This window comes from Neopelma chrysocephalum, unplaced genomic scaffold (assembly GCF_003984885.1).
Source record: "Neopelma chrysocephalum unplaced genomic scaffold, ASM398488v2 Primary Assembly neopelma1_44, whole genome shotgun sequence".
NCBI lineage: Eukaryota > Metazoa > Chordata > Aves > Passeriformes > Pipridae > Neopelma > Neopelma chrysocephalum.
In genome coordinates, this window is record NW_020897703.1 from 23,783,894 (window position 1) to 23,799,169 (window position 15,276).

A 15,276-nucleotide genomic window follows, 5' to 3' on the forward strand; every position below is an offset into this window, starting at 1 on the left:
AAAGGTGTTGGATTTTCAAGGTCTTTGATGAACAATCTGGCCATCAATGTCGCCTCAGCGATCTGCTGGATGCTGGGCTCCGCAGAACAACAGTGTCTCTGTTGTTCACTCCCCTACCTCTTTTAACATTTTTATCTCTCATGCTTTTCACCCAACAATAGTTCCTTTTTTGTCCTTCAAGGAATTACCATCATTCTGATGAAGAAGTCAGGGGATTTCCAGCCCACATTCAATTCAATCCTTCTCCAAAACTGGGAAATTTTTAGATCTCTTCCCAGACTGTATTATTTCTCCAAATAAATTCCCCAGTAGTTTCACTTCTTAAATCTGGTAATCCTGTAATTCAGGTTTTACAATCCTAAATTCAAGTGCTTCATTCCTTTGTCACAGAGGATTTTGCACCATATAAGGACCAAAAAACAAAACAAACAAACAAACCCAAAAACATACCACAAACCGAAAAACAAAAAAACCCCCAACCAAATCACATTAACCTCCAAAGCAATCCTCCATGTGATATCTGATATCTTAACCCCCCTAAAGCATAGTGTGGGCTTGAGACTTGATACAAGGATCGTGCTTGAAGCTACAGTTGCACCTTGGAGAGACAAAGAGGGCAGAAAACTGTCTGCTTCTTTACTGCGGCTGCTGACTCTTTTCTTCCAAAAACTCCCCAGAGCCATTTCAGGAGTTGCTCACCTATATGTACTTAGTTGTCTGATCACTGGCCCAGAGCTATTTAGAGGTGAGCTGTGTTTCTCACACAGATCTCAAGTCAGCAGATAGGAGTAATTGTCAGCTGAGTCATTTCTGCCAGCTTTGCATTAAGTACCATGGCTGGAGGGGATCTGTGGCAGAATTTAGGCCAAGTAGGAGGGCAATAACTCAGCATCACTCAACAGCAAACTCCCTGCCATCACGCCAAAAAAGCAGGCAGGAGTTCAAATAAGAGCATGTCATAGCTGCATGCAAGAGGTCCTGGCTCTCCCCACAGCCTCAGAGACAGGAGGATCTACACTGGCATGAGGGTAACCTGAGGTAGCACTCACACAACCTGATGAGATGCCCGACAGAGAGAAGACAAGAAAGCCAAACTACTCACAGAACCACATTGTACATCCAAAATTGCAGCTTGCATCATGTTAACTGCAAATTTTATGCAGAAAAAACTATGAAGGGAGGAAGAAGAAAGAATAAATATCAAGATAATGTGAGTTAAAATAAACTGCCCAGGACAGGAGAGCAGAAAAAGTGGATATTCAAGATACTGTCCGGTCTCATTACCAAACGCATTTTCTTTTCCTCATTTGAATGTGTAACCAAACAATGGCTACAAAATCACTCCAGGGCAGCCCCACGGTTTCTGTCTGCTCAGAGGCCCATGGTCCTGATGCTGCAAAGGGGCAACACAAAGAAATCATGAAGTGTTCCCTGCAACAACCAGCTTCATTTTCCTATCTGTCTGATTGCAATTGATAAAAAATGAATAATTGCACCCCAGCCTTTGAAAAAATTACTAAACTACCCCTAAAGATACACCCCACCTGAAAATAATGCAACAGATCTGAGGATCCTCACTTCTCTGAAATTCAGATTCAGGATTTTGTTCAGGCACATTCCAGAGATATGGTGGAGTCCGTGATAAAGCAGCAATACCGGTTCTTCAAACATGCCTCCTCAAAGCTTGGGGGCAACTTGAGGTAAAATATCCAAACTCATTTGAAAACTGCTGGGAGGTTACAAAGATTTCAAAGCCATGCAAAATTCAGCATCAAGCACAGCCAAGCTACCACCCAGCAAAGCAACCTTCAAAACATGCTGCAATTTCGAAGGGCTTGTAGGTTGTGTTTGCATTGGACATCTTTCTAAGAGTCTCCAGCAAGAGAGGGGAACATCAGCACTGAAGACAGCAGGAAAGACAGACAGCAGAAAAACATATGTACAAGGCAAGGTCCCTGCAGCCAAGTCCTGCCTGTAAATCTGGGCAGCTGACATTACAGATGTCTAGTTGACATTACAGATGTCTTCCCCGTTGCCCTGTTGCTAAGAATGGCTGTTCTGAGAAGACAGATTGAGACAGGTCAGTGACTACACACAAAATACTGCTCAGACACCTAGAAATATACCGGGTCAACGAACTACATCAAGACATGGGGCTGAGTTACTGGTCACCATTTAAGAGATCAAATTGGTGCCGTGTCAATAAACAAATACTAAAGGAGATGGCAGAAATCCTTAGCCCTTTCCATCTCTTCCCTTTGCTGCTTTTTCTCCTCTGCCCCAATTCTGAGCCTTGATACCAAGCCCTGAAGGTTTCCAAGCAGCACAGCAGCAAGGATCGCTGGAGGGAATCAGTGGTGGGGTCAAATTTCTCTGGATACATGATTGCCTTTTCCAGGGAGGAGGGAGAAGGCAGGGTGAAGGCAAGAGCTCTGCAGCAGCAATCAAAAACCCACAGCAGCCCCCAGGGCGTAAAAGGCTAAAAAGTTTCCTGATAACATAAGGCAGAGCCTAAAACAATGTTGTGGTATTCCTGCCTGGCAGGCACAAATTCTCTCCGTCACCTCCAAGCTTCCAGAGCTCCCATCAAAACAATTACATTATAAAAACTGCTGAAACCAGAGCTTTTCAAGGAGGCCAGTCACGAAGTAACTGCACAAGGAAAAAGTAAGCAGGGAGTGTCGCAGAGGTGGGAACTCTTCTTCCTGTGGTGGCTGCATATTGGCGTGTATTAAACACAGACACAACAATAAGCAATAAATCACAGCCCAGGAGAAGTGCCAGGTGGAATGCACTGGAGGAAATTAAAATATCCTTCTTGATACTGTTCAGTATTGAAAGAAATACAAAGGAGGTCAAGTTGACTTATCACCTACATAGCCAGGATGCTAAGGGGAGAAAGGGTTTCAACATTTGCAGAGAAAAATTTGCAGTTGAATAATTTCCTACCAAAAAAAAAAAAAAAACCAAAAAAATCCCACAAACAAAACCAAACCTTAGCTTTAAATATAATAATAATAATATCACAAACATCCTTTCAAACAAATAAATAAATAATGATCTTCCTTGGCTTTCCTATGTTTTCTTCTTTTTTCCTTCCTTTTTTCAAATGCACAGTCCCTCTACAAGACTCACCCATAGGGTGAAGGATCCTCTGCAATGCACACTAATACACCAACTGGCCAGCACCCAAATTCTGCAAATTCTACCTCCCACATCTCATCCCACCATACTGTTAGGAGACCCTATCTCGGGTAACTTGGTATTGCCCAGTGACTGGCTTATATTGCCTAAAAGTATCATGAAACTAGTCAGCGGAGGCAAAATTTGAGTCCCCGTGCCCTAAGGAACTGGGCTACTTTCTTATTTCACTGAAAAGTGCCTCCAGAAAGTTTGTTTTGGAAAAAACCAGCATTGGTACACAAGCTTCCCAGTAATTTCAGCCAGGACTTAGTGCTATGCAATGCAAAAAACTGAGGCTGCTTTTGGTCACCAGCAGGCAAGAGAAGGTTTTTATTTTGCTGAGATAAGCTTCTACAAGCAGGGGGCTGCTCTGCAGCCTCCAGGTTCTAAATATATTGCTCCTGCGAGGCACCCCCACCCGTCTGCTCTCCAAGCACTGCTTTTTCCCTGCTTGCTCCTTTTTAAGGCAATTCAGCAAACCTCCACCATTTGAGCTTTAACGGAAGTGTCATGCAAAGTATTCAGGCAGGCTGAAAATGGGACACCATCTATAAATTACCAGAAACCTGAACTCAAGATTAGCGAAAGAAAAGGAAGAACTCGTTTGTCTTGAAACTGAATCACATAAATGTATACACACATAAATATTCTCAAACTGAAACTCTCCAGAACAGCCCAAAGAAGACAGCTGTTATGTTCTACCTTTTAAAATCTCTGCTTTTAAGGGTTGAGGACAGGATGGCATTTTCCAGCTGTGGTTCTCTTTCTCTTACTAAACACTTTTGTGTCCATCTCTTTGTATCAGCAACTAAACCTTTACACATTAAACACTTCTGTGTCAATCTTCAATAATGACCAAGTTATATTTTCTGAAAGGGATAATTAAGAGGTTCAGTGAAAATAGAAAGTGCTATAATTTTTATATTTAGACATGCATGAATTTAGTACAAGCTGATAAACTCTACTTGTTGAAAATAAAATTATGGTGACATTTTTTATATCAGTTTTTTTGGCAAGAGAACAGGGACATCTTGCAGTAGGCCATGGAAGAGGGAATCCGTTTAGAGGTTGCTAACAAAATCCTTCCTCTAGTCTAGCACGGAGGACATCAGTTTCACACAAAACTCTCATCAAGGAAAGCAAGGCAAAAGCATGAGAGGAGAAGGAGAACTATTTTCAAGAGACGTAAACAAGCAGTTGCCTGCTGCAGACCACACTACACACTCACTGAGGTTATTTGAGCATCTGTCTCAATCAATTGGTATCAGACTCTTTCACCTGCTTAAATGGAGGGGTGCCATTTGGATGCAAAAACCTTCTCCTCACACTTCTGGGTGGAAAACTGCTCTGCAGCCAGGGCTGACAATTAAAAAAAGGTATTTTTCCTACTCCCTTTAAAAGGTACAATCAAGGCACAGAATCTCTCCAGGTGTAAGAGGTGTCACACATAGTTGAGATGAGCTATTGATTTCCAAAAGCAATAACAAGCTGCCACACAGCCCAGCCCTAGCCTCATCATATGTTTGAGAGGTGATCACTCAGATAAGCAAGAAAAGGCTGGCTGCAACCCAAATTCAGAAACCTTCAACCCTACTGCCAACAAGAACCACCAGCAAAACACATGAACTTAATAAAAGTAACACTGAAATATCAAGTTTTTTTTAAAAAAAGAAATAAATATTGCAAGCGCTTCCTTGGTAAACATACAATTAATTTCTGATGAGGACTAATTAATATTTACCAAAAAAACACTGCTTATCCTCATTGCTCCTGTCATGAATGTATCTGTCAGGAGATACACTTCAGCAGTGTCTTTTGTCACTTAGAGATGAAAAAAAAGCCTTCTGAACCGAATCAGCCTGGAATATGTTTCCCTGGTGCTTTCCTTTTTAACCTGAAGTGGGATATATCAGAACTGTAAATTTACTTACCCTTCTGTTCTGTACATGGAGCATCTCTCCAGAGGAATTTTTAGCACTCCATTATTTAAGCCCACAAAGAGCGACCTGTCGCTGTGCAGGATTTGGAGACTCTTGATTGCTTCCCGTTGTCCATCAGGGAGGATCTGCATTTCCTCTAAATAACAACTCCTTAGGCTCCTGTTAGTGGTAGAAAGGGCCTTCAAGATGGTGCCATACTCTAATAGAACAAGAAACAATGCACAAGTAAATCTTAGAGGCACTGACTTCATTTCATACCTGCCCAAAGAGTGAAATATTGATGTCATCTTTACAGAGCTGCTTTAAACCTAGTTCTGGGTCACCTGCTGCCCATGGTAGAGAGTGGGAGCTACATCATTACAATACTGAGCAGAAACCACCTGAGAATGCATTTTAATGGGAACTCAGAAGGATGTGAACCATCTGGAGAGTGAGCACCTGGCAATAATTTCCCAGTTGGAGCACTGAAGCAGAGGAGTCTGGTCCCATTACCTGTGAGTTACATAGCAAGGTGACCTAAGATTGCCGGGATCATTTCTGGTGCCTTGAGTCTGTATTTCTATTGGTTTATGGAGCAGATCGGTGTGGTTTGATGCCATGACAAATGACAACAGATGCAGCAGCCCTGCTGGAAATCCCTGAGGCCTCTGTAATGACTGCATGGGTCACGGACCTAATTGATCCCCTTCCTGGCAGAAGCAATCCTGCCAGCTTGACAAGGGGATGAGCACTGCATACACAGAAACATACATGTTTGTGTTCACAGTGCTCTTAACTAAGCAATTTAAAGATCTGCTAAACTGTGGGAGGTTAATGCTGGGGAAAGGGGGACAACCACATCATTTTTCATTAAAACCCCCAAGAGGTCTGTCAACCCTGATTGTTCCTGAAGCTTAATCTTTCTGTCCTGATAACTTCTGCATTGGTGCCAAACCTTAGCAATTTTCAGTGGTGGGATTGGCTGCCATGTGAAGTTTCTCTTTCACTTAGGAGGGCCTTATGTGTGGAACAAGACAAACCCAAGTCTAGGCTTGGTTTGTCTCCGGACTAGCTTTGTGTTCAGGGCTGCCTCTGGGCAGGGCTGTCTCTACTGAAGCATTTCACTGGTTTAAATGTTTCCAGCAGACCTTCCTCGTCAGTCACCACTAGCTAGGGCCAGAAAGCAAACGCAAATCAGGAGGTAAGGTTATGGCAGTGGACCTTTCTACACTAATGATATGAAGCAAAAACTGTTTCATCTTTCTCTCGGGCTTTGTAGCTTGGACTCCTCACTTTATATATCAAGATATCAAAATGGCAGAACCATGTTGTATTTCCATTTAAGTACAGTCTTTTCATCATAATCAATGTCTATGGAGGCTTCCACGGTGAGAGTGTTGCTAGAACACATCCAAGATGATCACTTTGAAATAAGTGGTGGTAAAAGTTAGATAAATTATGACACAGTCCTGAAGGTCCATTCTCCTGAACATGAGAATGAGGCAATGACTCTGCATTCAGATGTGAGATTAAACTAACACTTATGGAGGCAATCCATCTTATTCTAAAGTCAAAGCTTCTGCAATAGAGGATAACAACATTATACCCATGAGGCTGGCCATATGCTCTGATTAATCAAACTATTTAATTTAACCTCTATCATTAGTATGAATATGGGCTAAGACAACCATTTATAACACTTTGTCCTTCTTCAGCATCTTTCATTTATCCAAGATATCTGTGCTTTTCAGAAGAGGAAATGTGTCCTGCTAATTAGAGGACAGCAGTTGAAATCAAGAGACTAAATCATATACTTAATCCTACCACTGGCTTGCTATGCTACCACAAAAAAAGCACTTGCCTCAGCTTCCCTATCTGCATTACACTTCAGTGCATGCCCATTCCCAAAAACACTGGGAGTCATACACCAGTAGGTACGTGGAAGTGCAGAGAAAGACATAATTAAAACCCTGGGCAAGCCTGGAGGCTAAGCATTATTATTGCTTACTCAAGAGATGAGTATGTCATAGCACAGAGAAGCAACTTACAGGTGTGAAACCACAGAGCATTCCAGCGACCTCTGCTCTTTCCCCACTGCTATGTATTAGCCTGAGTAGTTGAAACATGTTTTTATAAGACGGAGAGAAATGTTGTTTTTAAACACAATGTAGATTTATGGTCTGATCACTTGGGACTGTGCCTCAAGTACTCCATCCTGCTTTTAATTTACTCAGGCAAACTAACTTCCATGCAGTTTTGTGCCAAAATCATACTGAATGACAAGTCTGTAAGGACATCACGACTGGGCTCCCAGGGCTGCTAGGTCTACAGGCAAGTGGAGGGAACTGTCTCAAGCCCTGATACCCTTACCTGTTCCAATATACATCACGTGGTAGAGAGTATCCTTCCCCTGAACAATATCAACCACCAGTTTGGAAAATCGAATGCTGTCCTGAGTCACGTACGGATCTACAGTCACCGGCTGCACGACATCATTCATCAGGAACAGGCGCTGTGCATCCTGCAGGACTCTCTCCGTCAGGTTCTCATTAGGGCTGTCATCATTCAGCGTCCCACACTAAATATGGAAGATTGAACTTCAGCAAATGCATTTTCTCCCCACTCCAATATGGAAACTCATGTCCTGTAGATTTCCTGGGGAGATGTGTCTGTGTAAGGGTCACAGGATCAGGCCCATAGCCTGATCATAGGTCCTTAGCCTAGATTTGGCCTTTAACCCACTCTTTAAAAATGTTTCTCCCAGCTTGTTGACTGACCAGCAGTGTGGAGTTTCATTTCCTTGTGATACCCTCAGGCAGCACACCAGAAGGGCAAAAGGTATTAGCAAACCAGGGAGAAAAAGAAAGAATTAAAACTAGCTGTAGAAAGATTTAAAGCTAGCAGTGGGGAGAAAGTTTTTGTGGTAATAAATCCTTGAAGCATTTCAAATAATCTTCAGACTCTACCTGGCATCTCAGTCTGTACAACGAATAAAAAATGGAGTTTAAAAAACCTGAAAATGTATATGTTTTGCATCAAAGAACCAAACTTGCCACACTGCTTTTCTTTGATCCCTTTTGAACAGACCCCCCCCACTTCCATCTGATTCAAGGCAAGTTATCCACTATCGTCCTCCCTCCCCGCATACAGCTCTTCTATCCTCACAGAAAGCCATGTCCACCCATCCTCCAGCACCAAGGGCTGCACTGAAATAGGACTCAATTCCTCGTCCAACCAGAATAGAGGGGAAGAAGAGAGCTCATCTTGTGTCTTTCAAACACTAGCGTAAGTCCTGCATGGTGGATCATGCATTTTAAGGCCTGAGTTTCTATCTTAAAATCACTAGAATTCAGCATTTTCAAAAGCCAGTGCAAGTGTCATGTCAGTAGCTAGGGCTGAATCTCACTCTTCCCCACAATGTCATGCATGGTGGGCAGAAAATTTATTACTCCAAAAGGCAGCTGGGTGACTGGTTATTTGTCTTGCCCAAGACTATGGGAGTCAGTGGTACAACCAGAAATCCTGCCAACTCCCATACTCAGTACATGAACAACTTTGTTTCTCACTGAGTAACTAACACCTGAGTAATTTCACTAGAAAAAAATCCCACAAATTTATTTTTCTTCATTTTGGGTCCAGATGTTTGGGCTTTCCTTGGAAGTCGAATACTGAGAATTAGGATGTTGATTTACAGCACTCCAGCTACAGTGTAAAAATTTCCCATGTGCATACTCTTGATGTGCATCAAAGCAACTCTTTGCAGTACGGCTGCCTTTCCAAGTGCACCACACAGACCTTCTCTTACTATGTGCTAAAATGAGTTGTCAGGAATTTAGCACACATTTACACAATAAATACGGATCTCAATGTCTGGCGTACTAAGCCCTACAATATTTTGGAGGTTGTGTGAACTAGGAGAACAGAGTTATACTAATTCTCACCACCTATGAACGTGGTCACTTTTTAATCAACTTGAGCATCTTCCTGAGTAGCCAGACTAAAGAAACATCAGTACGTTTTTGATGTGTCCTCAGGTGGGTTTTAATGCTTTTTTCTACTGTAAGAGTCTTTTTTTAGTTCATGACTCATCCCACATTCTCAAGAGTTTTTAGATCTCTTTCTTCTGCTGTATCCTATACTCCTTCTGGTTCTCACTACTGTCTTGCTTTGGATGCTTTTCTCCCCACTCACTTTCCTTTCTAGAGTACCACCTAAAAGGAGTCCTAGTGGCAGGAATGTCATTGTTGGTTTTGTTTTCTGTTCTCAACAAGTCACAGATAATCCTTTTGGTCTACTGGCAGATCATGTGCTGACACAGCATCCCTCTGGTTTGGTTTTATTTTGTTTTGTTCTAATTTCCTGATTATCTGCACTGTCCTGATCCTCTGTATCCTTCAGTATTTCTCCTTCCTCTCCACAAGAAAAAAAATTCTGGCATGCTTCCTTCATCTTCCTTTGTGAACACTGAGGCAAAAAACTAATTTAATTTTTTTGCAATATCTACCTCTTCTGTCACTAAATTACCCTTGTCATCTCCTAAAGGCCCCTCAATGACCTCTTGTTCCTTCTGTACTTGAAAAACATCTTAATCTCTTCTTGCAATCTTCCTTTTGTCTGCCACATACCTCCTTTTCCTTTCCTTATTTTCCTCTGACCCTTTTCTTTCATCTTGCTGCTGCAATCTTTACACTCCACATTTTATCTGATACTTCTCACTACATGGAAATGCTTTCCAAAGTCCTTTTCTATTCCTTCTGGGTTATGTGAGGGACAGAAAGTCCTTGATTTTCAGCTAGCCTTAATATTCCCTTTAAACTAAAAAACAAAACAACAACAACAACAACAACAAAAAAAACCACACAAGACCAAACAAACATACCACACAAACAACAAAAAAGCCTTGCCATGTTTGGCATGGCTCGGCCTTCAGAGAAGTTTTGTTTCTTGGTTTTTGAGTGCACCAAGATGAGAGGGTGATCAAGAGTCCAAACCTGTCCCACCTTGTAAGTGCAGAAGCCCTCAGTCAGGTGCCATGAGGGAATTCAGGGGCAGAAATTAGGTTCCTCAGCAGGAAGAAAAGCCTGTCCCTGCCTGCAGCAGAGACATGCCTCCCATCTGCTCTTACTGTGATTTCAGGTGACTGCAGACTTCCTTTTGGAAGGTCCCTGACATCACCAGCTTGAAGGCAGATGGCACTTGCAGGCAGCCACAGCACCTTTGCCATAGTAAAGGAGAGCCAGATTCTTACAATTGGGATGAAAGGATTTACCATGGGGAAGCAAGGACAGGAATACAAGTTCATCCTCCCTAGGATTCCTCAGGTGTATAGGTACTGAGCTGTAAAATGGGCTCATGCGTCAGAAGACTGAAGTTTGCTGGGGCTGTCACACACATACTGTGCACCGCACTGACTGGATCTGGACATAAAGCAACTGAAGCTGTTTTATAATTTTCAAATTTGCTTTAACTGATAATCCTGAAAAGTTGCTAATTCCTAAAACCAAGTGTTTTTAAGCTGAGAAGAAACCCCTGTAACAATCCTCATGTGTCCTTCTCCACCAGTTACTGTGGCAACAAGTCCATGACTTCTCGCTGAGCTACCATGTCTTAGAAAGTCATCCATCTTCCACTGAAGCACTGGTAGCCTTAGGGGCCCTGTCAAGTGATGGAAAATTCATCACATCCTTCCAGAGTCACAGTGGTTAATTACATTTCTTGTTTAAAAAATATAGGTTGTCTCCATTCTAGTTTGACTTTGTCCAGCTTCAGCTTTCAATCCTTCCCAGCTCTGGTGGAGACATGTCTCTGTGTCCCCTTGTGAGAATCACGTTCTCAGAGTACACGTGTCAGTGACAAGTGTAACAGTGATTTAAATTATTCATTACTGTAAAAAATCAGAACATTCTTATCGGTTAAACCATTAAATTTTTGCCACGAATCCTGGGGTCTCAATAACGTGGCAAGGAGTTCCACAGACTAAACCACTCCTAAATATGGAGAAATACAATTTATCTGCACTGTGGGTCCACCTGGAAAAATGAACCCTACACAAATCAACCCAACGGAGTGACAGAACGTAAAAGGGACTGCAGTAAATTGAAGGGCAACAGCAGTACCTGGAAATTAGGGATGGGGTTTAACGTTGGCAGCCAGGCTGATCTTGGGTTTTCTTGGTAACGGAAAGGGCCATTAAATGCCTGAGTAATGGCACTCAGATTGAAGGCACACACTGCTGAGGCAGCTATGCTGTTTCTGGAAAAGGGGAGAAAAAAAATCAATTTAATCATTAGAACATTGACATTTTCATCATAACAGACATCAAACTCCACTCAAATAAAATACATGTAAATTGCTAGATAGATGTACAGTGATGCCAATCTCTCAGGGAGTAAAAATAAATAAATAAACTGTAAAATGCAGATGACTTGCGTGACAATTTTGAGAATGAATTTTAAGTTCGGTTTTAAAATGTCAGTGATTTAAGGGCCATGGGAGCAGTTTTGACAAGAAAGGTGAATACAGTTTAATTTGCATGAATTATTTGTGTTTGGTTTTATTTTTATTTTTTTAACAACCCATCTATCTTTATTGATTACAAACAACCTGATTTTTAATCTCTTGGTGTTTCTCAAGGTGAAGTGCTGTTTCTACAGGTTCCTGAAATCTTCAGCTATAAAATATATCACGTAATATTATAAATATATATATGCAGGGGAAGGGAAAGGGTGACAGTGAAAACCAGGCTGGTTGTGACAGCAGCTCAGCACACATAAAGGTCTTTCTAACTCATGAAAGCCTCTGTTTCCAATGACCACAGTTCACTTCTTTGTGTTCCCAGCTGGGAACAGCATCTGTCTCAGGCAGACTGTTCACCACGCACACACCAGCCAGGGGAGGCACAGCTAGGGAAATGCTGATGTAGGAAGGACTCTTTGGAAGGGACTTTGTTTTAGGGATGCTCTGCTGCCCAGTCAGATTGACACACAGATCAGTTGGCCTTTGCTGTTCCATTTCAGTCCTGGAGGACCAATTTGTGCAAGGTCCCCAGCCAGCTCAGTGCCTTTGCCTCAAGAGGGTTGGAGGGCACTTCCTAGATGGCGATGGCACCTCAGTGAAATCAATCCAAAGAAGGATATTTGATAAATGGTAACCTGAAATTCAAACCTGCTCCCACTTCATCCCTTCCCCCCACCTTTTTTTTTTTAAGGAAAACTACAAGGTTAAGAGAAAAGATATCAGAATAAAACTAAAAATAGGGCTAGCATAAGAGACTGACTCGTCACGGTGCCTCTTAAATAACCCAAGTCCTGCTGTATGTATCTTTCTGCTAATTAAAGCAATTTGAATTCTCTGAAAAGAACACATTTATTTTTACTAAGCCAATAATTACACTCTCTTGCACACAAAAAAGCCTTTCTCCTCAATCCCAGCCTGGAAAGCCAAGAAACAGATTCTTTTACAGCATATTTCTTCCAAGCAGTACAACATCAGGAAGAACTTCCTGCTTTGCCTTCCCATTCTCTGCTCTGCCCCTGCCCCTTCCATCCCCAGAGTGATGGAGCAGCTCACTTTGGACATGTCAAAGCAACGCCAGGCAAACCTTTCTCCACTTTTGTCTGAACACTGCTGACGCAGAGCTCGCAGATGGCAGCTCTTAAGACAAAGCTAATGATGGATGGCAAGTAAATGCCTTGAGGCGAACACAGAAAAAAAAATGAGAAAGAAAGTAAAAAAGGAAAAGAAAGAATAAAATTCCACTAATCTAACAAAAATACATAGAAAAAAACCCAGATATTTTTAGGGCCTTCCTAAGGACTCCATAGTTTAGCCCTTTCCTTTTGCTGGAAAGGACAAAGGAAAGAGGTTTTCCATTAAATCTGTGGCCCATTTTCCTTTTCATCTGTGGCCTGGCGTATTTCCCATCCCTCCTTATGAAAAGTTTGATCCCAGTCTCAAGCCAGTGACACCAACTGGTGCAGCTAGCCCCTGTGTTTTCCTGGTGTGAAGTGCAACCTCCTTTATTCCCATATCCTACCTCCTATGATTAACTAGCTGGTTTAGAGAATGGGTTAAGTTCAAGCAGGTTTTAATGTTGTCTCTATTACCTCCCAGAAAAATTTTAATAAAAACATCTTAAATATTTCATCAGCAGCTTCCCCCAAAAGCTCTCTTTCCCACTGATTCAGCTGGGTATAACATAACATGAAGCAATAAATCTATGTGTGGGTGTCACCAAAACCACTAATTCCCCTTTGTTAGAAGATGACCTTAAATTCATTAAACATGAACCTTCCAAAATAAAAAATACCTGTAAACAAAAAATGACATAGTTTTGTGATGCATTGGTATTTATTGTAAAGAAACTCAAACTGGTGCATACATTAACCCTCTTTGGTATGCAGAGCTCATGCAGCACGATCTAAGTCCCAGTGGAAGTTAAAAGAATAATTACCATTATTTCTCTAGTTGGATGACAAATTGGAATATTTTCTGTTTGAACTCTCAAAAGAACACCATGTTGTAGACCCGAAATGCTATTTGATATAAGTTTAGCTATTATCAATAACTAATTTCTTCAATTACAGAAATGTTACATCTTATATTGTGTCCAGAAGATACAAGATACAGGAGAGGATGTACATCCCTCATGTATGAAGAGTGACTTAAGTGTACTCACAGGAGACAGATAACACTCATCACATCTCATGTTAAACCTGGGTGACAGACACAGCAGAAGTGAACTGTTTCAACCAGAGCTAGTCTATGTCTCCCCCCTTATAGTCCAAAAACATCACCATTTTGATAAATAAAATACAGTTATTAGTAATTTTCTCATTTCCAACTTTTGTTCTTGGCTGGATGAACAAATGGATAGATAAAACATTATCACTATGGGCACAGAAGTCCTCTCAAATTGCAAAAAAAAAAAAAAAGAAAGGTCCGCTCAAGTGCCCAAAGCAGTAGGCAGGCTTCCTTTTAATGTTCAGGATGTTTGGCTAACGTCCTCTAAATGTTTTTAGAGAATGACTCGTGCCTTTCAGTTGGAGAACAGACCTTCCCCAGTGTCCACGGTGAAGGTGCAGTGCTCAATCATGTTCATTTTTTCCAGTTGCTTCTTCACTGGCTCACTTTTGACTGACGTTGGCAAGGTTGGTTTTTTTTTGTTGGAGCAGAAACAAAACATGAAGATGGATAAGGGTGGCCAAACACCTCCCTATTTCTTGGAATTTACAGAGTGGGAATAACATTTGGGCTCTGTTGACTCACAGTGAAACTCCCAACAGTGTTTCAGCTCAAGAAGTTAGGGCTGATGCTTTGTGACTTCAAGGGCTGAAGTTCAAACCCAGTCACCCCAGCAGGTGACACATTAAAACAGGAAGGCTTGTGCTTTAGCAGGGTTTCACTTCTTTGGTTTACAGTGGGCTTCTTGGGAACAGGCCCTTATTCACGTTGCACAGTACACCATTGCACACAAAACCCCCAAAGAAGTTGGCTACCCACCATGAGGAAGGTACTTGGAGCATTTGCTGCGAGGAGTAACCACTCAGATTTTCATTCTCTAGTTTACACATCAGGCTAACACCCCCCTAGAGAACATGTATTATTGAAACTCAATACCAGGCGGAGTGGTTATAGCTTGAAACTTATCATCCTAGCCTTGGGCGTCAGAGAAAAAGTTATTTGAGTTTTCCTGACTTAAAAATATACATTATGAGTTTTTTAATATATTTTTTAATTAACTCCTCTCCTCCTTTCTGCTTTCACACCTACACTAAATCATTCCAATTACAAGTTTTTTCAATATCAAGCCAAGAAGAGGTGATTATGAAGTATCAGAAATCATGCCTTCCTCTCAGAGTTCCAACGCTGCTTTTGATTTGTAGACCTGAAATAGTCTGTAGCAGAGGTTAAGCACCCCTTGGAAATGTCAAATGCCTTGTGGCCTGCGTGACCTTGTTATTACAGTGTTGTTCAACAGCAATATATGTTGATTTCAGTCTAGGCTGTTGTGATCCCATCTGCCTCATTCTTCTCCTCTCAGTCCTTCACTCCCAAGCGTATGTACCAGTCCCTCTCACGGGCCAACTTCAATATTTGCACAGTTGTGTCAGATTGTCCAGGCAGTTAGCCTGGATGGAAATCACTTATACTTTTCTGTTTATTTTCAGATCAT

General features: G+C 41.7%; 1 protein-coding gene across 3 annotated transcripts in view; it reads right to left on the minus strand.

The window, feature by feature from the left end:
* Window positions 1–15,276, minus strand: part of SEMA5B (semaphorin 5B) — a 272,400-nt gene that overhangs the window by 53,126 nt on the left and 203,998 nt on the right. For all 3 annotated transcript variants that reach the window (XM_027678990.1, XM_027678991.1, XM_027678992.1), the window contains 3 exons: window positions 11,219–11,354; window positions 7,473–7,680; window positions 5,115–5,322 (listed from right to left, as the gene is read on the minus strand). In XM_027678990.1, coding sequence (XP_027534791.1) covers window positions 5,115–5,322; window positions 7,473–7,680; window positions 11,219–11,354 — 552 coding nt within the window. The remainder of the gene's footprint in view (window positions 1–5,114; window positions 5,323–7,472; window positions 7,681–11,218; window positions 11,355–15,276) is intronic.